At 37.5% G+C, this 26,741-nt stretch overlaps 2 protein-coding genes across 6 annotated transcripts in view; one reads left to right on the forward strand and one right to left on the reverse strand.

Annotated features, from left to right (window-relative positions):
- The window catches only part of nck2a (NCK adaptor protein 2a), a 56,789-nt gene that overhangs the window by 6,406 nt on the left and 23,642 nt on the right, over positions 1–26,741 (reverse strand). For all 5 annotated transcript variants that reach the window (XM_056754439.1, XM_056754441.1, XM_056754438.1 and 2 more), the window contains one exon: positions 17,792–18,033. In XM_056754439.1, the coding sequence (XP_056610417.1) occupies positions 17,792–18,017 (226 nt within the window). In that variant the 5' untranslated portion in view covers positions 18,018–18,033. The remainder of the gene's footprint in view (positions 1–17,791; positions 18,034–26,741) is intronic.
- Positions 4,424–8,687, forward strand: LOC130427208 (low choriolytic enzyme-like). The gene is made up of 9 exons (XM_056754445.1): positions 4,424–4,500; positions 4,585–4,615; positions 4,723–4,785; positions 4,888–5,040; positions 6,454–6,571; positions 6,675–6,853; positions 7,881–7,962; positions 8,056–8,177; positions 8,481–8,687. The coding sequence occupies exons 1-9, from the start codon at positions 4,432–4,434 to the stop codon at positions 8,483–8,485; spliced, it is 822 nt and encodes a 273-aa protein (XP_056610423.1). The 5' UTR covers positions 4,424–4,431; the 3' UTR covers positions 8,486–8,687.

A 26,741-nucleotide genomic window follows, 5' to 3' on the forward strand; every position in this document is an offset into this window, starting at 1 on the left:
CCATTTCTGTGATGAGCTTGAAACTTAATAGCCTCTATACTTAAAAATGTGTTTAGAGATGGTCACTGAGAGAACAGTTCTTCACATTGTAAGTGCTGTTTACACTCAGAACCATAACTGTGAAGATAACTGAAACGCCCAGGTTATGTGTCCACCAAAGCGTTTTTTACCAAGACAAGCACTGTTATTTCAATTGTGTGCACACAATTCTTTCAAAATGGCTAAAAACACATTAGAAACAGAATCTTTAAGGCAATTTTGCAATCATAATTTTGCAATACATAAAATAGAAAACGAAAAAACAATCATTCCAAACAAAGCAAGTTGCAATTTCAAGAGAAAGCTAACAAAGTGCCCTGTTGACTGGATGGCATCAAAAAGATTTTGTTTGGAAATATGAATAAAGGAACAGGATGGGAAGGAGGAGTGGTAAAGACAAAGGAGAAGATGACCAAGAGCCGTGACCTCAAACCCATAACATTGCAGGACATACTCTTCCTCCTCATCCAACACATCTTCCCCCTTGGGTTGTTTCCATCCCACTGTGTTTTATTAAGTGTTTACTGTGTAAATTTTGAGGCGTTGTGCGTAAACTGTGAGGACGGTTCCCTTTTGTCACCTGTGGTTGCGCTTTACAACACAAGTGTATAACAGTATTTCAGTGAGTCTTCAGTTAGTTATTTTTATTTTGCCTATAAACGTAATTTGAAATACTCATATTAGAGGATGAAAACGCATCCACGAAAAACAAATCCCTTTACACTTGCGTTTCCTCTGACTTGTACAGAAACCTGTCAATTAATGGCGGGTGTGGGCTTATGCAATGGCTCTGTTGGTATGGGGAAGTGAAGTCGTTCACCGTTGACTGGAAGGATATATATTAGAAAGGTAGTATTATACAGCTAAACACATTGGGCTTCAATCATGAAACACGAGCAGAATGATTTTTTTGTGTAAATCGTTCGTAAAGTCGTTTTGACGTAAATTTAAAAGATGTACTGACGTAGAAAAGTACTAATATACAGATAAAAACAGTAAGAGTAAAGTTAACGCTTCCTGTTTTGTTAACTATTACAACTGCACAAACAATTGGTATTGAAAAAAGTGTGATTTTTTGTTTGGAAATAAATCGCGCTGGAACTCTGGCCTCAGAGCAGCATGTGAAACTTCTGTGCAGGACGGATAATCATCACCTTCTGTAACATTCCTCTCAACATGTTTGTTTGTTAGAATAAATGCAAAAGCAAACGGTTTGCATTTGTGTTTGAATTATGCCACCGTTTTTACATGATCGAATAGAAAACACAATTGCAAATGCAGCTTGCAATTCCATTTTAATTTTGTCCGCAAAATCATTCCATAGAGTAGGGTCACATAAACTTAAAAACTCTTTGATATGAAGACATATGTCATATTTATTTTAATTAGTTATGTTGAAAAACTATAATCCAACATATAAGATTTGAATGTATTTATTTTATTTTAAAAGTGGTCCATAAATGATGGAGCATTTAACATTTTCCCCTAAATTATTACACAAAACAAATATTTTTGTTGTATAATGTTTGAAAGGAATGACTTGGACAAGACAATGAAGAACATTAAAAAGAAACTTTCATTTCAGGATGAAACTTTTAACAAGTAAAATGCCAAGAGTACATAACTAACAAAACATAACAACCCCACGTTAAGTTATTTTTAGGGCTGTCAAAAGATTAATCGCGTTTAATCGCATTCAGAATAAAAGTTTGTGTTTACATTATATATCTGTATATATGTGTGCTGTGCATAATAATTTTGTATTTATTAACACATACACATCCATGCATATATTTAAGAAAAATCTAAAAATTATTAAAGATTTATAATTTCAATTGTTGGTAAATATAAATAAATACATTTAAATATATCCTAAATATGTATACATGTGTATGTGTTTGTTTTTATAAAAACATTAATAATATGCACAGTACATAGACATATATTATGAAAAAAAAAAAAAACTTTTATTCTGGATGCGATTAATTGCGTTAAATCTTTTGACAGCCCTAGATATCGCCTCTGTCCATACAGCTTTTCCCTCAACATCCCAGCATTTTTGAGAGCATCCCTTCGATTTATTTTGCTCAACATGCGTTTCTATAGTTTTAACAAGATTACTATTAAAAATGTGGAAACTTTGTAAAAAAAAAAAGAATAAGTAAGTGACTGTAGCCAGCCATGATACCAAACAGAATTGAGCTAATGGTTGTTCTAAAACAAAACAAAACAAAACAAACAAAACAAATAATAATAATATAATAATAATTATCTATCTATGTATTATAATCTGATGATCCCTCCCTCTATCTCTACCCTTCAATGTTTATGGTGAACGTCTTGTGAAATATTTCAACATCTTCTTTTGAGGTTATTGCTAAAGGCATGGCACAAAATATGGTTAACTGTAAACCAGAGACAACTTCACAACTTCCTCTATATTAAACCAGGTTGGTATAAGCAGTTTGCTTAGATGTTCCGCTTCAGAAAATTTGCACCTCTTAAAAATCCTCTTTTTCACAAAAAACACAAATACAATAGTGGCCAAAAGTGATATAGAACTTTGTAGATTTTAAATTACTTAATATTTTTGTTCACAGTCTAGGTCACACCACCTCAATATTTTCTTCTTGATGCGGTGCCGGCGCGTCTAAAAAATGGAACATGCCACATGCGTGTAGAAACTGGATAAGGGTTGGGCGATATCTATCTAATTGGCATAGGACAATGTCTACATTGACTTTAAACAAATAAAATAAAGACTTTAAACTATGCTTTATACAGTGAGGGAAATAATTATTTGATCCCCTGCTGATTTTGTAAGTTTGCCTGCATACAAAGAAATTAAGGGTCTATAATTTTTATGACAAGATAAAAGATTTTTAAGATTTCAAGATTATAAGATTTTTTTATAAAAAAATCAGGTGAAAAAATGTAATACAAATGTTATAAATTGATTAGCATTTCAGTGAGTTAAATAAGTATTTGATCCCTTACCAACTAGCAAGAATTCTGGCTACACAGATCGGTTATGTGCCTATATGGACCGCAGATTAGTTTGGTCACTTTAAGAAAGTACTTCTAAGTCAGCTTGTTATGAATATAAAAGATGCCTGCCAATATAATCTGTATCTTCCATTTCAACCTCTCCACCACCATGGTCCAGATCAAATAGGTTTTAAAGGATGTCAGGAACAAGTTTGTAGACCTGTACAAACCTTGCGCCACACTGGCCCAACCAGACTTGGTTCTCAGTTCTTGTCCCTGGACGGGTCAAGGAGATCCTGGGTGGCCTACCCCCATCGGTGGTTGAGACCATTACTGAGACTAGGGCACCGGCCACTAGGTGGTTATACGCCTATAAGTGGCGCCTCTTCTCGACCCACGGAGTTGCATGTTGTCCTTTCTACAAGAGAGACTTGAGACTAACCTCTCCCCTTCCAGACTGAAAGTGTATGTAGCAGCGATTGCCGATCATCACGACTTAGTTGCTGGAAAGTCTCTGGGACAGCATGACCTGATCATCAGGTTCCTAAGGGGCGCGAGAAGGTGGAATCCCCCTAGCCCGCGCTCCATACCCTCTTGGGACCTTGATGTGGTCCTGGCGGGCCTTAAAAAATCAGCAGGGGATCAAATAATTATTTCCCTCAGCGTACAACCTAAACTGCATTGCTCACTATTTGAGTGCAGTTGCTTTGAAAATAACACAGGCTCGTTGGTTGTGGTTGGGGGGATTTTAATTGTTGGGGCGGTGTGGGTCTGGTTTGGTCTTGTTTTGTGGTCGATGTCAGACAACAGAGGAATAAAGTTACAATATGACATTACTATTTTCCCAGGTTGTTTATCTGTTTTCTGGTGTCGATCGTGGAGTGGGACAGGGTTGGACCTGCACGGTTTTCGGCGAGTGGGACTTTCTGGGTCGCGGATGGTGGGCTCTCCCTCTTCCTCTTGAATATTTGCTTGAATATTGTTTCTCCAGAGTTTTTTTTCTCCATTAATCAATCATGGGAGTGTGGGTTTCTCGCGACAGCAGGGCAGTGTTGGCTTGCTCATTGGGAGACTGCATTTATTTATTTATTAATTAGATATTATATATTAGAATGATCTTGCTTGTTCTATAAACACCATGCACTGTGCTGTGTTTTAGCTTTTCTGTTTTTCCTGTTTGCTCCTGTAAAGCTGCTTTGGAACAATGCACATTGTAAAAAGCTCTATATAAATAAACTTGAATTGAATTGTCTGCATTTTTTTCAGAAATGAGGAAACTTTAATTTTGTATGATTTGTCAATTCATGAAGGCTGGTTTACAAAAAGGGAAGTTAAACGCCTTCAAAAGACTATATAACACACAGTTATGTTTAGCCCAACACATTGTTTTGGGAAGCTCTCATCATGTACCTGCTAGTAATGTACATCTCTCTTCTGCTGAGCATCGTTCCAGCTCAGAGTCGTTCTGTTGCGGTAAGAGCAGACACATGACAAACACCAGAAATGAAAAGCTTCAATAATTTAAATAATCTACATGTGTTTAAAATCCTTAAACAGAATTACTTCAGCAGGATCTCTGAAGAGACTGGTAAAAGATAAACCAATGACATTATCTGTTAGTACATTAACTGGTGATGATTTTTATTTAAATGAGTACTTTTCTGTGTGTTTTATTTATAATTTACAAATTGTCAGATGCCAGCACTGAACAAGATGATGATCCAACGTCAAGAATAATGGAGGATAACAAACATTCTGGTAAATCTATAAATAAATAAATAAATGCAAAAAGTAATTCGATTATAAAAATAATTTCACAGAATCAACAAGTCGATTGAATAACAGCCTTATATTACACAGAACAAGGACCGGAGGATCCTGTGATCATGTTTGGAGACATTGCTGTAGCAACAGGGTTACAGAATGCAGATCCATGCACAGCTAAGGGGTGCAAATGGGATAGAAGCAGAGACGGAAAAGTCTATGTGCCCTACGTCATCTCCAACCAGTACTGTAAATGACAACTCTTACTAGACTTATCTAATACTACTACAGTGAGGGAAATAATTATTTGATCCCATGCTGATTTTGTAAGTTACTGATAGAGACAAAATATTTAAAAATAATCAGGGGAAAAAATGTCATATTAAGGTTATAAATTGATTTGCATTTCAGTCAGTGAAATAAGTATTTGATCCCCGAGGAAAATATAACTTTGTGCTTGCCAACAAGGGTTTCTCCACCAAGTACAGAGGTAAAACATTTCTGACAGTTGGTCAACAGGTTTGCACATGTGTCAGGATACATTTTAGTCCACTCCTCTATAAATCTTTAAGGTTTCTTGGCTCAGCACATTGGAGTCTTAGCCTCCTTTACCGATTTTCTATAGGACTAGGGTCTAGAGACTGGCTTGGACACTTCTGCTTAAGCCACTCTTTGGTTGTCTTGGCAATATGTTTGCATCTTTGTCATTTTTTAGGCACATCCACGACCCATCTTAAGTGATCTAGTTGAAGGGAGGAGGTTCTCGTCCGAGATTTTACGGTACATGTGCCCGTCCCTCAGCCCCTCAATGTGGTAAAGTCATCCTGAGACCGTAGCAGAGAAAAAGCCCTAAAGCATAATGTTTTTCTTAACTGTGCTTCTCTGTAGTGAAGGTGTTCTTGGGGTCATAGGGAGGAACTTGCGGGTGCTTCAGGATTTCAATCTATTGTGGCATGGCGTGTTACCAATGGTTTTCTTGCTAACTGTGGTACCAACTGTCTTTAAATCATTAACAGGCTTCTTCGGTGTAGTTCTGTGTAGCTGATCTTTAACCTTTCTCATGATCATCTTTACTCCATTGGGGAAATCTTGCAGGGAGCTCCAGAACAAGGGCATTTCATAATTATTTTGTACTTCTTCTATTTCCAAGTAATCACTACAAAAGTTGTCTCCTCACCAAGCATCTGTCTGTAGCCTATTCAAGGTTTGTGCAGGTCTACAATCTTGTCCCTGACGTCCTTTAAAACATATTTGGTCTGGACCAAGGTGGTGGAGAGGTTGAATGGAAGATACAGATTCTGTTGGCAGGCATATTTTATATACATAACAAGCTGATTTAGGAGTACTTTCTTAAAGTGACCAGACTAATCTGTGGACCATATTGGCACATAACCGATCTGTGGTGCCAGAATTCTTGCTAGTTGGTAGGGGATAAAATATTTATTTCACTGAATGAAATGCAAAAACAATTCATAACCTTTCTATACAAAAAATCCTCAGATTTTTTTTATATTCTGTCTCTATCAGTTAAAATAAACCTAACATAAAAATGTTGGACCCTTAATTTCTTTGTTATCAGGCAAACTTACAAAATCAGCAGGGGATCAAATACTTATTTCCCTCACTGTACATGTTTCACTTAACGTTCTGCTTCTCCCACAGCTCCGAAAGAAAGAGAGGTGATTGAAACAGGCCTGAAATCTTTCGACAAGTCAACCTGCATTCGATTCGTTCCTCACAATGGACAAAGGCACTTCATCGACATAAAGTCCGATAAGGGGTAAATACATAGATGACGTCTTATCTTGCTCTCTACTCTGTGCATAAATCTGTGTATAGATTCACTCTAAAGTAAGACCTGATTCCTTTGTGTTGGTCTACAGCTGCTATTCATCTTTGGGACGTCAAGCTGAAAGCCAGGTAGTGTCTCTGGAACGCCCTGGGTGTATTAGTCACAAAACTGTTCAGCATGAGCTGCTTCATGCTCTCGGGTTCCATCACGAGCAGAACCGCAGTGACCGTGACAAACACATTCAAATTATTTTTGAAAACGTGGATCCTGGTAAAGCTTTTTTCTATTTCAAGATATTGCTTTGTATTTAGTATGTTTTAAACTCAGCTGGTTACAGTCTACTAAACTTTTAGATGGTGATTAGTATTTAAAGGGTCTGTCATGTATACAAGGTTCACCCTGAAAAATATTACAAATGTATTAACATTTAAATTTTTATAAAACATTAACGAACGTTATCACATGACCTATAGTCGGTTACGTATAACAGTATTTACCAGAGTCACTTTATTATTTCTTTCTTGCACACTGTAAAGAGGAGTTCACACTATGGACAACAGCTGTTGTATAACTATATCATTTTGTTTTATAAAAATCTATTTTTGAAAGTTTTAGAAACCGTTTCTGATTTAAGAGAATAGCAGAATATAATGATAAACTATATATCATCACAACTATAATGATAAAGATATAAAGCGATGAAAGATTCTGTCAAACATTCTCTGGTTGATCTTGGAATGTTGTTTGGCTTTGCTGAATGCAACATGGGTTTTAAAACCAAATTAAACACAGTAGCTGTCGAAAAGCAGTGTTCACGATGGGTTAAAATACATATTGATTTAACGCTTATAAATAAGAAGTCTCAGCAAGCTGGAAAGATGAGAGTTCAGATGCAAAACCTTCTAAATCCATGAAGCTACTTTTCATTTAAATCAGCATAAGATGATATTTTGAAAAAAGATGAACAACATTGGGGCCCCATTGACTTCCACTGTATCTAGAGAAAAATAATACGGAGACATTTCTCAAAATATCTTCTTTGTGTTCTACAGAAGAAAGAGTCACATACAAGTTTTGAAACACATGAGGCTGAATTTATTATGACAAAATGTTCATTTTGGAATCTCTTCAAACAGTGTTATTGTTATCATTCGCTGGTGTGAGCGCATATACAGTTATTCTTCTAGTTATCGCTATATTTATCATCAAAATCTGAATTCCCTTTAACAGGACATGAGCACCATTTAAAAAAAGACCCACCGACAATCTATTTAATACCTTTTTTTCACTTTAACAGTATACGAGCACAATTTTAAAAAACAAACCACCAACAATCTGGCAACTCCCTATGACTACAACTCTGTAATGCACTATGAAAGGCAAGTTTTGCTTAAGATCAGATCAAAAATAATTTAGACACACTAATACTAAAACACAGTCAGCAATCATTTGTTTGTTATTGTGTGTTTCAGAGATGCTTTCTCTGTGAACCATAAACCAACCATGATTCCCATTCCAAACCCCAATGTTGAAATTGGTAAAGCTATAAAAATGAGCCAAAATGACATCCTTCGTGTTAACAGACTCTACTGCGGTATGTAAAAAGCCAATTTTTTCCATGAGATATACAGAATTTGTTAACCTGCTGAAAACACCACATTTCCAAGCTGATGGGCTAGCATACATGCTCACGAGTTGGACAAAACCTGGTCAGACACTATAGACTTTAGGAGAGCTTTTTGACCAAGACAGTGTTGCAGTCAAGCAGCTTGTTGGATACAACAGCACAGCAACGTTTCATGCTAGTCTTTTCAGCAGGGATTTTAGTTGTATGTTACATTATTTCTAGCTCTCACATAATCTTTCCATATCATGTTCCATGGTCTTTATTTGACAGAATAAGTGATGCTGGGCTACACGAAGAGGATGTCTGAAGACCCGATTTATCCCCGTCTCCTTTGTATACTGTATTACAATGTCAAAATGATGTTACATCCTCTATTTTCATAAAAAGTTAAGTGCAGCGTCTTTTGGGGAAAACCAGCACATTCTACTTCTATAACCATTTGTCTGTGTGCAATAAATATAAAAAAATGCAAGTAAATTTTTCTGTTACAGAGTATCAATTTCTGTACCAGATTGTATTCCCTTCTGCAATATTAATATAAGTTAATTAAACAATCTATCAGCAAAATCAGGTACTAACATCACATTCTTAAGCAGACATTCTATATTGTAGCAACAAAATCACATAAGTGACCAATGAAAAACATTGTCAAGTGTCTAAAGCTGTAAAATACTTTTGTATTCAAAAGACTAACTGTTAATGAATCACACAATGTGATTTACTAAGGTTTGGGCTTGTCATTGTACTGGTATTTTATTTAACTACCATAAAAAGCACGTCACAAACCCTGCGCTAGTGATACGCAGATGAGCTCTAAATAGGGATGCACTAATAGTCCGCCAACCAAAATTATATACTAAAACATATATAGGCCGAATAAGTGAAATACGTTTACATTTTACTGAACATAACGTATGATTTGATCAAGCAGAAAACAGCGTAGAGAGTGAGAGAGAGTAAGAGAGAGTGAGAGAGATAATGTCCTGAGCAGAAGTCAATTAGGATTTTTACCAAACTACCGCATAACCGATCATATCTACATGCTACATAGTCTAAACATGTTAATCAAGATAAAGGTCAAATATATGAATGCTTTAAAGACTTTGAGTTTTGAATCAATTTGGCACCAAGGACTGTTTTACAAACTTACTGAAAGTGGCATACTGTAGGTGGTAAAACCTACGACCCTATTAAATCAATGTACAACTAGAGTAAATCCGGCATAAAAATCAACACAAAACGTACTAGATATCTTCACCAGGAGCGTGGGGTGAGACAGGGTTGCGGTTTATGCCCAACATTGTTTAATATCTACATCAAAGAACTGTCAACAATCCTAGAGCGATCAGAAGCCCCCAGTCTCACTCGACCTCACTCACAAATAAAATGTCAGCTCTATGCAGATGATCTAGTTCTGTTGTCTCCCACTCAACACTGCTTACAATAGAGCATGGACTTGCTAGAACAATACTGTAAGACCTGGACCCGTACAGTTAACATTACATTTACATTTAGGCATTTGGCAGACGCTTTTATCCAAAGCGACTTACATTGCTTTATCCTATACATTTTACATAGGCATTTGCAATCCCCTGGCTCAAACCCACAACCTTGCGTTGTTAACGCAATGCTCTTACCACTGAGCTACAGGAAAGCTCTAAAATGATCACCTTTCACAAAAGATCCATATCCCAAATATCACATCATTAGGTACAAACCCCATAACACACACATCACACTACAATAACCTGGTTTGAAAATCACATCAACAGGAAAATGTAATCATACAGTGAATAAACAGAGATAAAGCACGCAGGGCCTTCTATGCCATCAAACGTCAATGTCCTATAGAAATCCCAGTTAGAATTTGGCGGAAAATATTAGAATCAGTAAATGCCCTCTTTGGCAATGAAGTGTGGGGTCCACTGACAAATCCAAATCAACATTTTATTAAATGGGAAAACATCCAATTGAGAGCCTGCATATAGAACTCTATATATCTTACAAAAATATCTTACAAGTGCCCCAGCACACAACAAACAATGCATGCAGGGCAGTATTAGGCAAATATTCACTAATCCTAAAGATAGAAAAACGGGCAGTCCAACTCTGGAAACATCTAAAACACAGTGACCCTCACTCCTATCTAGGGATGGGAACCGAGAACCGGTTCTTCTTTAGAACAGGTGCCCAGTGAATCGAACCCTTGGAACCGTTAACGTACCTGCTTAACGATTCCGCTTATCGGTTCCGATCGTTGCAAATGTGTCATCATCATGACGTCACACACGCGCTGCGTAGTTTTGGTTACGCAGCAAACATGTCATCGAGGCAGAAGCGATGTTATATTTCACTAGGAAAGACGCCAATGCGGTCATTTTCAACAACTGTAAAAGTTTAATTTCGATAAAGGGAGGAACTACCTCCAATATGCAGAAACATTTGGCCACACAGCAAGCAATTCATTTGCAGGACTGTCGCGTGTTTGATACACTACTACTTAGCGACACAGCAACAACAAGTGAGTCTAGCAGCAGCGGAGCTAATGAGACGTCATCTGTTATTAATGCTGAAGGTAACTTCTCTATTTAGTTCATGTGAGCGCCATTTCATTGTGTGAACTTTTACCATATGAATAATAATCTCCATTGTCATTGTCATTGCCTAAGTTGATAGTTGTGGTCTTTACAGAAGACTTCTTTTTATTTTGTATGTCAGTTGAGTTGAATTTTGTTTCAGGTATAATATTCCCAAAGGCACAAGCTCTTCCTTGACTGTTTAGTCTTCGTTTTTAGTTTTTATGGCACTTAAATGGCAGTTTTATTTTATATTTTTGTCTTGAACAATGATGAATGTGAAAAATTCTATAGGTCCCTGGATTTTACTTTGTAGCCTACTTTTAGGTTTGTTCTGAGGTTGCTACACATAATTTGTGTATACTCTGAGTATTTGCTGTGTTCTTATCAGATATTAAAGCGAGTTAATACAAACAAACAAATTTGTACTTATTCCCTCACACAATGAAAATCGATAAGAGAACCGATAAGGAATCGGATCGATAAGCAATATCGATAATGGAATCGGAGTTGTTAAATTCTTATCAATTCCCATCCCTCCTCCTATCATTATAAAGCCCTGAAACACAACGTGATGACTAAAGAAATTAATTCTCTCTGTCAGCTGGTCCAGAGCTTCAGTGCGTGATGTTTCAGTTCTAACATCTACAGATGCTCTCAACCACAACAATACTGGCAAAATCACACTCAACCAAATTACAACACAAATGAAACTCACTTATTGGGAAACCCAAACAAAACAACAAAGTAAAAAGCAAATAAAGCATTACAGTAAATGGAAAAAAAAACTAAGAGCCAAGTTGAAAAGACTATAGAGTCAAACATGGCTGCCACAGAACCAGAGACTGTATCCACACAGTCATCTCAACAAAATTGAGACGGAACTCGACTTCCCCACGGAATGCACAAAATACACTGATATACAGACAATGTTTTATCGAAAATCAAGTCCATACACCAGATATTTTAAAGTCTGTCAAACAATGAGAAGGACTGCTGTGTGTCACAACAAAAGAGAAAACATGAATCTGCCCTGATCTGATGTTTCCAATATATGTACATTACCTAATATTATTATATCCCTTTATTCTGGTACTTACTGTAAATATATATGTTTCTTTTGTTAATCTGTCTTTAAACTATTCTCTATTTCTGTTTTTATATATGTACATATATTTTAAACCAATTTAAGATGCACTACATCATCACACTTTATTTTATTTTATTACAATAACTATCTTTCTTTTCGTTTGTATACATACTAGCACTTTTTGTACGCACCCCAGCTGCAAATGCTTTGGCCATAGGAATGTACATTTGTCATGCCAATAAAGCACACTTTAATTGAAATTAAGTGAGACACGCGCACATGCTTTATTAATGCAGCAAACGTGTCGGCAGTGTGTGGAGCATTTTTAAGTATCAGAGAAATAAACAGGACGGAAATTGTTAAATACTTTTCTGAATGAAAGCGTCTTTACCGGTCGGTAACTTGTGTACTTCAGACTGGAGCGGCCAGTTTTACAGTAGCCCCCGCCGTTTGCGACATCCTTTGACATCATGCTGCGCATTTTGACCATTCAGTTTATCCAATGGTAAAAAGATTGGGCAAATAAAGAGAAAAAAATGCGCAAAGCCATGTCGGTGTTTGGCCTTTAGCCAAGTATTACATTTTCATTTCGGACAATTCCTAGCTCTAACGTCACCCGAATAAGCTTTTAAAAATAAATCACCCATCTCAGCTTATAGGTATCTGTGCAGGTGTCAGTTTGCATTTGGTTATTAGTAGATTCATGAGAATAACCTCGACAAGAAGCTTATTTTGCTTTTGAGCATACAACTTCCACATTGTTTTTGGTTGCTTTTTGACCCTTTATAGTGTGTGTTACAGACACACCTCAACCTTCCCGCTTATCCCATCATTTTCCCCAGTAAACTCTGAGAACACGGGCTCGGACAGACAAAAGCTCTCCCACTCGCACGATCGCAGGCAACCAGATGGGGTTTCCCCCGGAAGGCGACTGCGAATGGACGCAATGTCTCCTAGATTCTGTAACCCAATGTTGACATGTATGGTTAAAAACAGATTAACAGTCATTGCGCTTTATTAAACCTGAAAAGAGGATTCATTCGTTCAGTGCAGGGGAGAATGACATTGTGATGCTATTCCCCTCACAAATTCACAGTTTGTTGAGAGACTGTACAACGCTTGACAAAAAGGTTTTAATCAAGTATACATTTTTGTTGATATTTTCATCATTAATAAGTTATCTTATCTGCCGAACGTAATTAATCACAGTGTTCATTTTTATCAATTGGTCCACCCGACCTGTAGAATAGTAACATTACTACCCTTCGCTAATTTTACGCAATGTTTAATAGATTGCGTTGGTCATTATGGGAAGAGTTATTGTGCCGTCTTCTTTAATGTGCGCTTTGTTAGAAAATCACAAACAGAAATGTCCACTCCCATCGATGCTTTTTTCAAATTGCTCTATTGCGCTATTTTGCCCTGTTTAGTAAATCTGGGCCATAATCTTTATAGTTACTGTTTATGGTAAAAAAGGGTCTTATATGCCTACTGTTACCACAACTCTCCAAGTCGACATTACAAATGATGTCGAAAAAGTTTAAACTCCCCCTGCAGTCGATTATTTTATCACTTAAAACTCATTTTGAACATCAAAACAGCATCTGTAGTATTTTTTTCCTGTGACCATATTTTCTTCATGCAGTAAAATGACTTGAATATAACCAAATATATAAATATTGACAAGATGCGCAACTGCCATTACAATGAACAGGGAGGAATACAATGCTAAATATGGTCGCTTTAGCACAGGAAGTTCCAATTCGAGTGAAACGAGCCAATCGTAGATCAATATTGATTGACGGTTCTCTGGAGCGGAGCTCTCGTGATGCTCTTGCCAGCCTGTGTGCATGTAGTTGAAGCGACCTAGAAAAAGGTGATTTTGCACAATTTCACCATAGCAAACCAAAGTTATGGTACAGTTCATGTCAGGTTTAATTATTGATAGGAAATACACTGTTTAATTGTGTTTTTTTTCCAGCGCTTGCTCGCATCGCAGAACCAGAGTCGCTTGCATAACTATTGCTAAGACTAATCGTTCCACTTGATCAATGGTGTTGATGTGATTGGTTGCAGGTTTATGACACATAAAAAACGCATTTCTGAGACGATCAATCTCATATTGAACCTTGAACATTGCTGTTAGGGGGACAGAACCAAGAATTTCCTCTATACAGATCAGTCGCAGAGTTATTAAGAATTGCCAATTCACACTACAGCTCTCATGAGATGCATGTGGAATAATGGTTAGTGTGTCTGTATTCTGAATTCCTGTGCGTGTACACACTGACGATCCTTAGATCTTCAAACAGTGACAGGTTTTGCGCTCAACAGGATGGAGGCAGGGTATAGATGCAGGTATCCTTGACAACCACCAATCAGAAGTCCCCTATGGCCTCACTTTGAGAATTAATTCTCAATACAGAATTAACTCAGAAGGTCACCGCTGCATATTGATGACCTTCACAATGGAATACAAGAATATCCCCCCGCTATCTCTGTTTCATACCTTATAGGAGGAATATTAATGCATCCAGAACTCCAAATAGTTACTTGTTTACGATATGTCAGAGAAAAAAAGAATCCCACGCAAGGAATAGTTTTTGTCAGAAAAACAGAGCATGCAGAGACTAAATAAGAACTACTGCTGTGCAGACATTGAGCTCTCAGGTTTGAGCAAAAATAATTGAAACCTTTACATTTGTTGTTATCTCAAAGCTGAATCGGAAGTGACAGATTAAATCTGAGTGAGGAGTTGAATTTCAACGTCTCGTCTAACCTGCTTCAACAATCCTCCTGTTAACCTGCCAAGAATGTACGCACACACAATGGAACACAATGGAAATAAAGCAGGTAAAACGTTACACTGTTTCCTGAAACAAAATGATGGCCTGCTCTAGTTTCATTGGCTGTCTCGGGGAAAATTCATTGCGTTTAACAACTTCATTAGCTATTAAAACTCTCTGCGTCTCTACCCCCTACAGCAGAACCGGCATTATCGATTCATTGCTTCCTGTTGCTAGGAATTCATTAACAAAATAACAAAATGTTATTCAGAGCTCATGTACTCATGCTAATCACAAATGGGATGAACTAAAGCATATGCAGGGCTAAGCGTGCTATCACGCAGACCTGCAAAGGATGTAAAATGGAGAATGTGGAAGGTAAACATAAACATACATTATTCAGTGCCGTTTGAATAGTATCTTATAAATCAGCATCCAATGAAATCCTTATCTGTCACTGTAAGAGACATGGGCTTTTCATGCATTCTGTATTTTCTCTTGAATTTTTAGGTTACATTTTCTAGCAATACTAACGAATTCTCTCTCTTTCAGGAGCATGTGGAAACTCAGGCTTTGCATGAGCAGGGTAAGAATTGGGATGCACTGGACCTAAAAATTCATCAATCCTGACACACCTGTATGTCTTACTAAATCTAGGTCTTGAGATGGCCCATGGGAGAACTGATGAATAACTTACACTTGCGGTAAAGCCAGTGATGGTAAATATGACTCTGCACACAACTGACTTACTCTAATGTAATATAGCACAGAAAAAAATGTGCAAGGCTGAAAAAAAATTATAGAAACCATACAAACAGCTCATGATCCCATACAATACATGATACTGAAATTGGTAACACTTTAGTTAATGCATTAGCTATCATGAACTAATAATGATCAACACATTTAAAGGATTTATTCATCTTAAAAATCAAACATTGTAACTGTTAACATTAGTTAATTCACCATGAACTAACATGAATAACAGTGTTGATAATATTTAACATTAATAAAAATTTATAAATACTGAAATACAACTTTGCTCAAAGTTAGTTCATGTTAACGCATTTACTTATTTTGACAAATAAAACCTTACTGTAAAGTATTATCCTGAACTATAAATAACACATTTATTTATTAAATCTTAATAATTTAGAATTTCTGTAGTCCATATAACTTGTTACACAATTGGCAACTCGCATTTAAATAAACCGTAAATGATAAAAAAATCATCAGAAAAAAAGACTTAAGATAAAATTAAAAATAAGAAAGGAATTAGAAAATGAAACCATAAGAGAGAGCACTTAAAGCACAGAAAAAGACACATCATGCGTTGGCAGCTCAACAAAAGCATCAAATGCATCACCTGTCTATACAAATCAACCATGGAGCCAAACTAATTATTGTATTTATTTTTAAATCACGTCACAATATTTCCTAACACCCCTAAGAAACCTAAATAAAACAAGGCAAAACAACCCAATGTTCACATAAAGGTCCAACCCTACGGATAATGGACTATACATTCATGAATAATAACGGACACTAGGGGTCGCTTGTCTTCAAGAACAAGCTACAGGGGCCACAAACCTAAGATACATCTTAAAACAAAAGCCTCATGTATGACAAAATGCATTAAAAAATGCCTTCGACTTAACTCCATATCCATCACCTCCAATCCAATTTTTATAAACGGTCACATAACCAAAGACACTCAAGGTGTTTCCTAATGTATCTCCGTGTGTTTGTTTTGTGCTATCAGCATGTACACAAAAAGCTTCCGTCCCAAGAGTGTGCCTTAGTGGCTTGAGATGACAGATTGAGTGCTGAAAGCAATAAGCTCTGGAGGCGTACAGGGAAGTAGGGCATGGCGACTGCGAGGGCGTCTCACACACGTCATCACCTACCAAAGAAGTCTGGACCTGCACGAGCTCATCGGTAAAACACAATTTAGCTAATGACCAACCAATCTTCAGCTGAACCTTAAATCCGTGAGGATAGAAGACGACCAGGTATAAAAGGGCAAGTTCACCCAAAAATGAAAATTCTGTCATCATTTACTCACCGTCGTGTTCAAATCTGCATTTATTTATTTGTTTTCATTAACACAGAGAAAGATATTTGGAAGAATGATTTCAACCAAACAGAGCTTGCCCTCCATTCACTTCCATAGTAGGTAAAAAACAACGATTCAAAAGTGCCCCTGAACTGTGTGCTGTTCAACATTCTTCAAACTCTTATTTTATGTTCAACAGGAGAACAAAAAAAGATAAAGTTTTTTTTTACTATGGCAGTGAATATGGAGCAAGCTCTGTTTGGTTATAAGCATTCTTCCAAATATCTTTCTCTGTGTTCATAAGAACAAAGAAATGAATAGTAGATTTTGTCAGAATTTTCATTTTTGGGTGAACATGGCCTTTAAAGGATAGTTATAACACCAATGTAAAAAAAATTAAAATTAAAAAGGAGTTGTTCTTTGAAACAAAAAATAAGATATTTTGAGAAATTTCAAAAGCCAATGTGCTCCAATGTTGTTTGGTTATCAACGTTGTTCAAAATATCTACTTTTGTGTTCACAGACAGGAAGTGAGAAAGGTATAAAATGATGTAAGGTTGACTTAACGATGATAGAATTTTATTTCTGGGTCAACTATCCTTTTAACAGCTCTGATGTTACACTGAAGAAAACTGCCACTTCGGCACATGAAGGAGACAGACAAGTAATAGAAAAAGAAATGGGAGAAGACAAACCATGCTGGTTTTAAGAAAAAAATACAGTCTTTCAAGTAAACCAAGCCAACTGGCTCGATTGCAAACTCGCTGCCTCATCTTTTTTGCTCTACACAGCACATGCTCATTAGTTGGATCAGACATAAAAATGCAGTTTCCTAGCATCATGGAGCACAATATAGTACTGCTGTTGTCAGTTTTTATTGGTAATTCAAAATATTTTATTGCACCATAAGCTTAGCCAACAGTTTTGGAGATTGCAAGCACAAAGATGTAAATGGCTATTACCCACACAGAAACTAGGTGCCCGGGACATTTGCAAGATTGCCACCGAGCGAAGCGGTTTGCCCTATGACTATGAAGTGACATACCGCTTCACTTAACTATGAAAGTTCTTACCGAGAGAGTCCTTCAGGTTCTTCACTAGCGAGGTTTTCTTCAGACTGTTCTTGCGCTCCACGTAATTAGAGGGGACGTAGCCGGTCCGGTTGGACACGTTGCGGACTCTCCACCAGGTTTTGGAATCATCCAGCAGCCACAGGCGCTCGTTCTTCCGGATGTCCAGCTCCTGGTCTTGCTGAGCTGTGTAGTCCCACTTGGCTATAACAATCACCTCCTCTGTCATCTTTCATCGAGTCCCACTGGAACAAGAAAGAGAGAGAATTGAATTTAAGATGACCTATCCAATAAACTCCACAAATACTCGCAGTACTGAATAAGAAATGTGCCCAGAAACTAATTATTTATTACATGGTAGACCATCTAACTCTTATACAGTCTCTTATATGCAAAGGTTAATGTACAGATAAGGTGGAAAATTCACTTTAAATGGCTTTTAACAGAGCTTCAGACCTTTTACAGCAATAAGACATTAAGACAGGTCTTTCTGACGAATGCATGACTCAGACAGGAGACAGACGTGATTACATACGCTCTATTTAACACGGCAGGTGAGCTCACACTCCCTCCACCCAACCCCATGCAGAGAAAAAGATGTTTTACAAAGATTCATGTTTAAATAAAATAAATGTCATTACTTTTTATATTAGATTAATACGCCTTATTTTATAACCCATACAGCCCAGAAAACCATTCAAAATGTTCATTTAATCAGCATGTCTAGATGTATTATGAATATTCCAGTCCAGTGTCTGTTGAATTTCAACAAAATCAAACCTCAGGAGAGACAAAGACATCCAAGCGCAATGTGAAAGACTGACAGCATGACAAGACACTTGACAACTAAGATCCAGGTTATCAAATAAAAAGAAAATTGTTGAAATTTTAGTAAATACATATACACATATTAACGTTGTATTGCTTAAAAGTCAATATGAACTTGTTTGCTTGCAGTATTTGAGATCTGAAATAATAGAGCATCTTTCCTGTTATTTTCACCTGTTTCCCAAGTTTTCATTTTCTGCAAATAAATGCAAATAGAAACAAACATTTTATTAGAAATTTGACAGAAATATTGTTAATAGTTCACAGAATGAAACATAAATGATAATTTCACCTAATCAACACATACCTAGAAATAGTTAATTCGTAAAATCTGGAAATGATTTATTTTTTCTGTTCAACATTGGCCAGCTTTGTCTGTGATTGACTCATATAGGTCAACCAACAAAGCTCCTGTTCCATAAACATCCTCATTCCATTAAACAGTCGAACCGAATATATCTCAGTACAGCTGACAACACTAACAAGCCTAAAGAACCAAACAAACAATCAAACTGAGGATTAAGAAACCAAGGCAGAGTAATAAAGAGAAAGAGGAAGAAAATTGTCACGCATATACACAAAGGTTAAGCCACTTAATCCTTGCCATTGGTCGTACAAAAAAAACAGCGCAGGAAAGCCATTAAAAAATGTGTTTCAAAAACTTGAGCACAGACACAAAATATTCTTGTTCCTTCCAGCAAAATGAGAAAAACGATATATCTGGCAATTGCTAAACCCATAAATGAATAAGTAGGCGGGTTTATTGGCATGGCGGAGTTTAAACGCCTTGCCTGCTACGTGAGGGGGAGATGCTGAAGGATTAAATATGCACTGAATAGTAATAGACTGATTAAGTATTGATGGTGTTTCGGGCAAGCACACTTAAAGCTCCGTTTCCTCGCTCAAAGAGGCTTTTGGAATGGCTACGGAGTCAAATGCACAGCCATTTGAAGAATGAGAGAGAGAAAGCGAGAGAGACCTAGCGAGTCTGAGAGTGTGTACATGTGGGTGTGTATATGCATAAGTGACAGCTTTCATTTCACGCTTTGACTATAATGCACAAGTGATGTAGAATCCAATATTCAAACTTCCTATTTCGGAATGCTGAAACCTTATTTAAATTGACACCTTCTGGCATCCTTCTAAGGAGTCATAGCCCTCATCGACATCCTGATTCCCATGTCCCATCCACAGCCTGTTTAATGATGTTCTGATAATGGTCCATATTGACTGTATGACTGTATGGTTGTGCCCTTCACATGTCAGATTTTTAGGTGCCCGAGTCTTCGCCACAATAAGCTGCAAAACTTGTTCACCAAGCATGAGACCAATGTGACCATTCATTATGGACCCTGAACACAGACAAATCACCATTTCGCTTTTTGTTTTAAGACTGCGTAAATAAGACTGTAATTCCAATATTAACACCTATCACACTAGAGTACAAAGCTTCCCACATGCAATTACGGCACATAAAAGATTTCATTAGCACTGGTGAGATGAATATCCACGGCAGGCTGTATTTCACATATGCAAATATGGCAGCTCAAAGGCAGGGCTAGTCTGCTCTGAAAGCGTTCATCAAATGACAGTTCAATTAGTAAAGAGGCCGGCTAAGACAGCGCGGAAGCTGAATAAAAATGTCCCGGCGCTTTAATCTAGTCATTCCACTTTACCGGCTGCGTGCATCCGATTCATCCATTACTGGAAGCGTGACCTCAACTCTCCGTGTTTTGGTAGAGGGAAAAAGAGAGCCATGGAGAAGACGGGGATGCTTGATACGATCCTCTCTCAGGCAAATGGGGGGCAGGAGACACATCAGTTTAAAGCTTATCATTGATGCAGATAGGTTAGAATGGAAAGATAAAATCTGAGGCCAAAATGTATTTGTGCAGAGAAAATGGATGAAAAAACAAGTTTGGATTTCCATATTAATGGACATTTGAAATAGATTTTTTCAAGCTAAATATCATAAGTAATATTTTTATATGACTGCACAATATATCTCAATGTACTGCAAATGTCCAAATATAAATACCGCAATAGCTTGCAATAACATTGTCAAATTTGTTTTTAAGAACTTCAACCGTAAATTAAGATTGTTGTTGGTTACATTATATTCCATTTTGAACTATATTTTAATTGATTTTACAATCTTAAAGCAAAATAGCATTGCATTAAATCAAATTTACAAAGTTATTTCGAATTGAAGAAAAAAAAAATTGTGCAACCCTCATTTTATTATGCTAGATGTGCTTTTGATAGTGACAAATTTGTTTAAAGCCAGTAAAAGGCTTAGTCTACAAACACAATTATTTTGTTTATTAGCCTTCATATCATTCTAAACCTGTATGTATTTTTAAGCAGACCACAAAAATGTTTACTTTTAAAGAATATTAGTACCGGACCCCATTGACTTGCATTGTATGAACACAAAAGCCCTGAGACATTTCTCAAAATATCTAGTTCTGTGTTTCACATATATCATATAAACACCGATATAAGAGTCATTTGAAAAAGATAAGGGTGAAACATATTTTTTTGTTGAACTATCCCTTTAAAAGTGTGTAATCCAATAGATTTCTATATTTCTGTCTGCTGGACTGCACATCAGAGCTCAAAATGGTGGCTAAAAAAAGCTCTTGTGATGTCATCAGCGCGTAATGTTCCAACATTAATATTTCGTAAAACTTCTGGGTGTCCTTTGCCAGCCAAGGGAAGCCATTAAGAAAGAAATGCTAATAGACAGCTTTCTCCAGGTGTCTTAGACCTCCTTGTATCAGGCCAATAGAATCTGATGGCACTTTTCCAAAAAAGCACTACCACAGAGCGATAAAGCACAGTAAAAGATGTTTCGAGTACCATCTGGTGAGATTAAAAAATCAACAATGACAAGTGAACGCAGTCATGGGAAAATAAGCTTCAAGCTTGTTTGTAGAATAAACGGGTGACAGATTTTTGGATAAAAGCTTCTGGGCTTATCCCATGTCTACTAATCGAGCATTGTGTTGCCTTCATCCCTCACTGTTTTTTCATAGATCAAGACACAACCGTGGGCATCGTATCACAGGGCGTTGTTGAAAGGTCGGCGTTTATCACCATCCTCTATCTCCTCTTCAAAAAACCGAGGTCTCTGTCCCAGCAGCGCTGTGATAGATGTCACCCATTTTGCTAATCGGAGACCCGCCCCCAAACCCCCCACACAGCTTAGCCAACCTCCTTCATAATGAGGACTGTTAGGAAGACCGATAGATCTGCCACGGGAAAGCTGATCAATCCTCACAGCTCAGTGTTCGCTCAGACGCCGGAAAGCCGCTTCCTAGCAATCAATCTTACCCCGCTCAATGTCGGCTTATGCTCACTTACACACGATCACAGGAGAAGCTCTTTAGCCGGAAAGAGACAATTAGCCATGTTATAAACATTTTACATCACGGGCAGAATAAAAAAAGCAGTACTACGATTCCCATAAACGCTTAAGACTTTAAAACAAAAGCCTTTTTACAGCGGACGGCTTTCTCAGACTGTTCAAGTGTACAATGTTTGCACAGAGCAGAAGAGCAGGAAGCCACTCGGTGACCTTGAATTGATCCATCCAATGTCGAGATGTGTTCCCATAGTCCAGAAACTCAACGCACTCCCACACACTAAACCCTACACTCCAGGGACTGAAAGCATTTATTACGACTAATACATCCGCTGGGCAAATGTCCAGCTCACATTCGCTTAACCCTGCTAAACTTGCCTTGCACGCACAATGCCGAATCGCTTGCCAAAAAAATCTGCTTAAAATTTACAGATTAAACAACAATTGAAGAATATTTTCAATGCAACATCATTCAAGGTGATACATGTAGACATTTTCTATACTGTTTTTCACAAGATTGGAGATCTCGACAACATCTCAAATTGTACAAAGATGTGCCAAGGCATCAATAATCGGTGTGCAATCTAAAGAAGTGTGAACACAACAAAAGGCGGCAAAGAGTTAAGGAACAACAAAAACTCTCCTGCGGTGGGAATGCCCCTGATGTCAGATTTTCTTTATTTTGATTAAAATCTTGTTTGGAAAATTGTGACTCATACTGGGATAACACAGAGCATTGGTTTTGGAATGACTGTTTGCTAATAAAAAGATCAAAACCCAAGAAATTCTGACTCGGTGGGCTTAAGACTTTCAAATCCCACTGAATTTCTTCAAAGTAATTTGCTGAGAAACGTCTAAGTCACTCAGACACTTAGTTGACACTTGAATAAAACATAACCGAGAACTTCAATTACTTCCTGAGGTATAACGGAGAAACCTTTAGCAATAAAACAAATTCCTCTGTGTGGTTTTGATTTATCCCCCTGTCCTGGCATATGTTCCAGAAATGCTTGGGCTTTCTCAAATAAGACCACACTGCATTCTTTTTTTACATTGCTAGTTCATAAAGGAAGATGAAGGTGAAACAACAAAAAAGAATGTATGACAGCGGTAGAAAATTGAAGAAAGAGTTTACAGACGGTACCTCTACTTTCCCAGAATGCCGCTGGCCTGGCCTGCCTCCTCAATGGGAATTTGGAGTGGGAATTAAAGAAAGGATTCTTTTTGGCTGCATCAGCACTCTATAGAGAAACTCTCTCATGAGCTCTTTCCAAGCAAAAAAACACTGCAAAGAGGGGAAGAGAGGAACACAAAGAAAGAGGGAAAATGGTGGGTGGAGAAAAGACCCACCAGAATCTTCATTATACCGCATTCAGGTCAGGACGAATCAACCCATCATCTTATTCAAGCTTCCATATCCTCTTTTTGGATTTTAGTCATGTCCATAGCAACAGGGGACGACCACATTCATCTCCACCCTGAAAACATCTCCTGCCACTAATACAGAACTATTCAGCATCTTCCAAATGGGTTCTACAATTAGGCTAATGTGCTGTGGGTGAAATCTGGTCCGTTGTAAAACGGTTCAAGAAACCAGGCCAGGACCTTCACAAACATGTGTTTTCCCATTGTTCGAGTTAATGATTAGTCCGAACCGGCGATCCGCCCATCCACACCTCCTCTGTGATTCTCTCCTGACCAATGAACTTTCACACACGCACCAATTCCGATCTAAGAAGGCCAAGACATTACATCACACTAGAGGTACTACAGTGAGAGATACAAGAGTGGCTTAAAATAGAAAGTAGAGAGCAGAAAGCAAGTTTTGACAGCAATATGGCAAAAGAAAAATCTCAAAGCAGTTATTTCTGTAAATGAGAGACTGGGAAGTTGATGAAACAGCAGCAGACTGTCAACACCAGTCATGTCGAGACAGCAACACTCGTCAAATTCAACACATGGGCAAAAGAACTAAATAAAGCTGTATCCAAATAATACAGTCTAAGAAACATGCTGAAAGAGTAAGCATGGGTGTAGGTGTGAGACTTACAGTAAGTCTCACCAAGAACATTGTACACAGCAGGAGTTCTATGTCTGATAGACTAAAAAAAGGACAAATATACTCACAACAAAAAAGTCAATTATTCAAATATTCAGTTTCATTTATTTAGCGCTTTTTAAAAATGTGTATTGTTTCAAAGCAGCTTTACAGGAGCAAAGGGTCCCAAAACATTAAGTTAATCCTACTAGTTGCTTCTTCAGTGAAACAACCCTTATGGCCATGTTCACACTTGACTTCTTTTTTGAAGCTGCTAGCATCTGTTCTACATTATAATCCTATGGAGTAAACAGTGTTTTTAAAAAAGTATTTCTGAAAAAAACCTGAAAGCATCTTTTTCACAGCTAACCAATGACAGAGACCTATCGTTTCCATAACAACATGAGAGGAAGGTGATTGGTCGATATAATAAACTGGCGGCCGAAATGCCCATTGGAGCATAGTGTTTAATTTTCACTTTCAATAACTTTTCATCGCATTTCTAGCAAAAAATTAGTATTGTTATTTTCCAAATATGCGATAGGTTATTGCAAAGATGCACTCTGTTACCATTATGCTGCCTATGAAGCCTGTGTCTCTGAGCTGCCTTAAAGCACAAATGCTGCCTCAGAACATTGCAGGTTGCTTTTAAAAAAAAAAGTGCCATTGTCAACTTTTTCTTGTTAAAAAAAGAAATAAAATGTGAACACAGCCTTAAAGGACAGTTCCCCCAAAAGTCACCCTAAGGTCATTCCAAACCTGTATGACTTTTTAAATTTGCAGAACACAAAATACATTTTGAAAAATGTTGGTCACCAAACAACACCAGGCCGCACTGACTTCTTCTGTTTGGACACAAAACCACATTGCTAAAAATATCCTCTTTTGTGTTCCACAGAAGAAAGAGTCATACAGTATACAGGTTTTGAATGACATGAGGGTGAGTAAATCATGCAAGAATTTTTTTTTGTTGTGCTAACTATCCCTTTAAGTCGTGCCTATATTCACAATATATCACACCCTGTTTCGGTATTTGAATTGCAAATGTTCTTTTGTATTACGTTCGATACTGTGATGACTTGCGTGTAAATGCATATAGATTAATAGTTGTGTCATACGTCTGTAATGACGTAATTTGTTGACGTAAATTGTTGTGATATGATATACATTGTATTTACCTCTGAAAACACAGGAAGAGGGAATGTAGTAGCCAGGTTTGATAAGTGGGGAAGAGACAAGATTTTCATACCAAACCAGTCCGATTTGTGCATAAGGCAAGTTTGGGTTAAATAATAAATGTTAAATTTTTTCGCCACTTGTTTTCCAGTTTTCATCAAATTATTCTTTAATAAATAAACATTTGTCTTGCAATTCCTATTCTACTTTAAAGTTACTCCTAAAGGTAAAACTGTAGAGAATGGGCGACACATAACATCTCTGATGAGGTAAGCGATTGATAGAGGTGTGAACCTACACTGGTGTCACGGTTTGGTTCGATTACGATTACCATGTCATCGATTCGGTTCAATTCGATATCACCATGCATTGACGATGCATTCACGTCTCAAATTTAAATTTTACTATTTCACATGTTTGTCAATAAATACAAGCAGTCAGATATATGAACTGAAACTTTTATTTTACCTGGTCTTCTTCGAGTATCAAACATCATACAAAACTCAAGTCTAGGCATTAGCATGAGCAAAAGGAGCAAATACAAAAAATAAATACTTAAAGTGCACAATGCAAGGAGTGTACTTCAGTACTTACAGTAAATACTGCAATGTACTTGTAACACATTTTAATGTAAAGTGGCTCGCTGTGGTGCTGCGATGGAAGAATGTTGATATTCGTCGGATTCTGCCCAAAAGCCTGGTGAGTGCGGCCACATTAAGCGCTCGCTGGGACGCCAGATTAACTGTTTGTGCGAACCATTTCACAAGGAATCGCACGTTAATGCAACTCGATGAGCTCGGCTCATTAACTTCATTACCTGGGCCGTGGTTTCGTGGTAGAGTTCGGGCAGAGTGTTTTCTGAAAAGTGGCTGCGTGAGGGAAGTGGTTATACCGCGGCTCCAGTGTATTCAACAGGTGGCGAAACCCGGGCTTTGTAAGTTTGTGGTATTAACCCCTGCGTGTTTTATTTGTGCGTGACGAGATTTACACACATCTTGTGTCCTCTCCAGGTCGTGCTTACCAGGTTTTTCATAAAAGCCGAAATGTGCCTAGATGTCGGCTTTTAAAGTAGTTGGAGCATTTTTGATTTCTCTGCTTCCTCCGCTATTGTATGCTAAAGCTTTGAAGCACGTATGCGAGATGACGTCAGAAAAACGTAAGTACGTAATAACTGGTTATGGTCTGTAACTGAACCGATACCGAATCGTCCTCGCTTGCATCGCGATGCATCGTAAAAACGATTAATTTCGACACCCCTAGCGATTGATCCTCTTCACCAAGCAATAAAAGAAAATGAATGGTGGCATTATCAAAAAGGCCTTGATGTGACAGGCATTGAACCGCATGGCTAATGGTGAACAGATCTGCTTTCCAATTCTCGCTTTATCAACAAGAATGAAACAAAACTACAGCGTCTAACTGAAACCCATTACTGAGCACCAAAGCCAAAACGCAGACTGATTTTAAACAAAGATTTCCAGCACATGTCAGAGTTATGTGATTGTATACTAAGATGCTCTTACAATAACAACCTCGTTTGTGTC

The sequence above is a fragment of the Triplophysa dalaica genome, chromosome 8 (genome assembly GCF_015846415.1).
Source record: "Triplophysa dalaica isolate WHDGS20190420 chromosome 8, ASM1584641v1, whole genome shotgun sequence".
In the NCBI taxonomy this organism is placed as follows: Eukaryota; Metazoa; Chordata; class Actinopteri; order Cypriniformes; family Nemacheilidae; genus Triplophysa; species Triplophysa dalaica.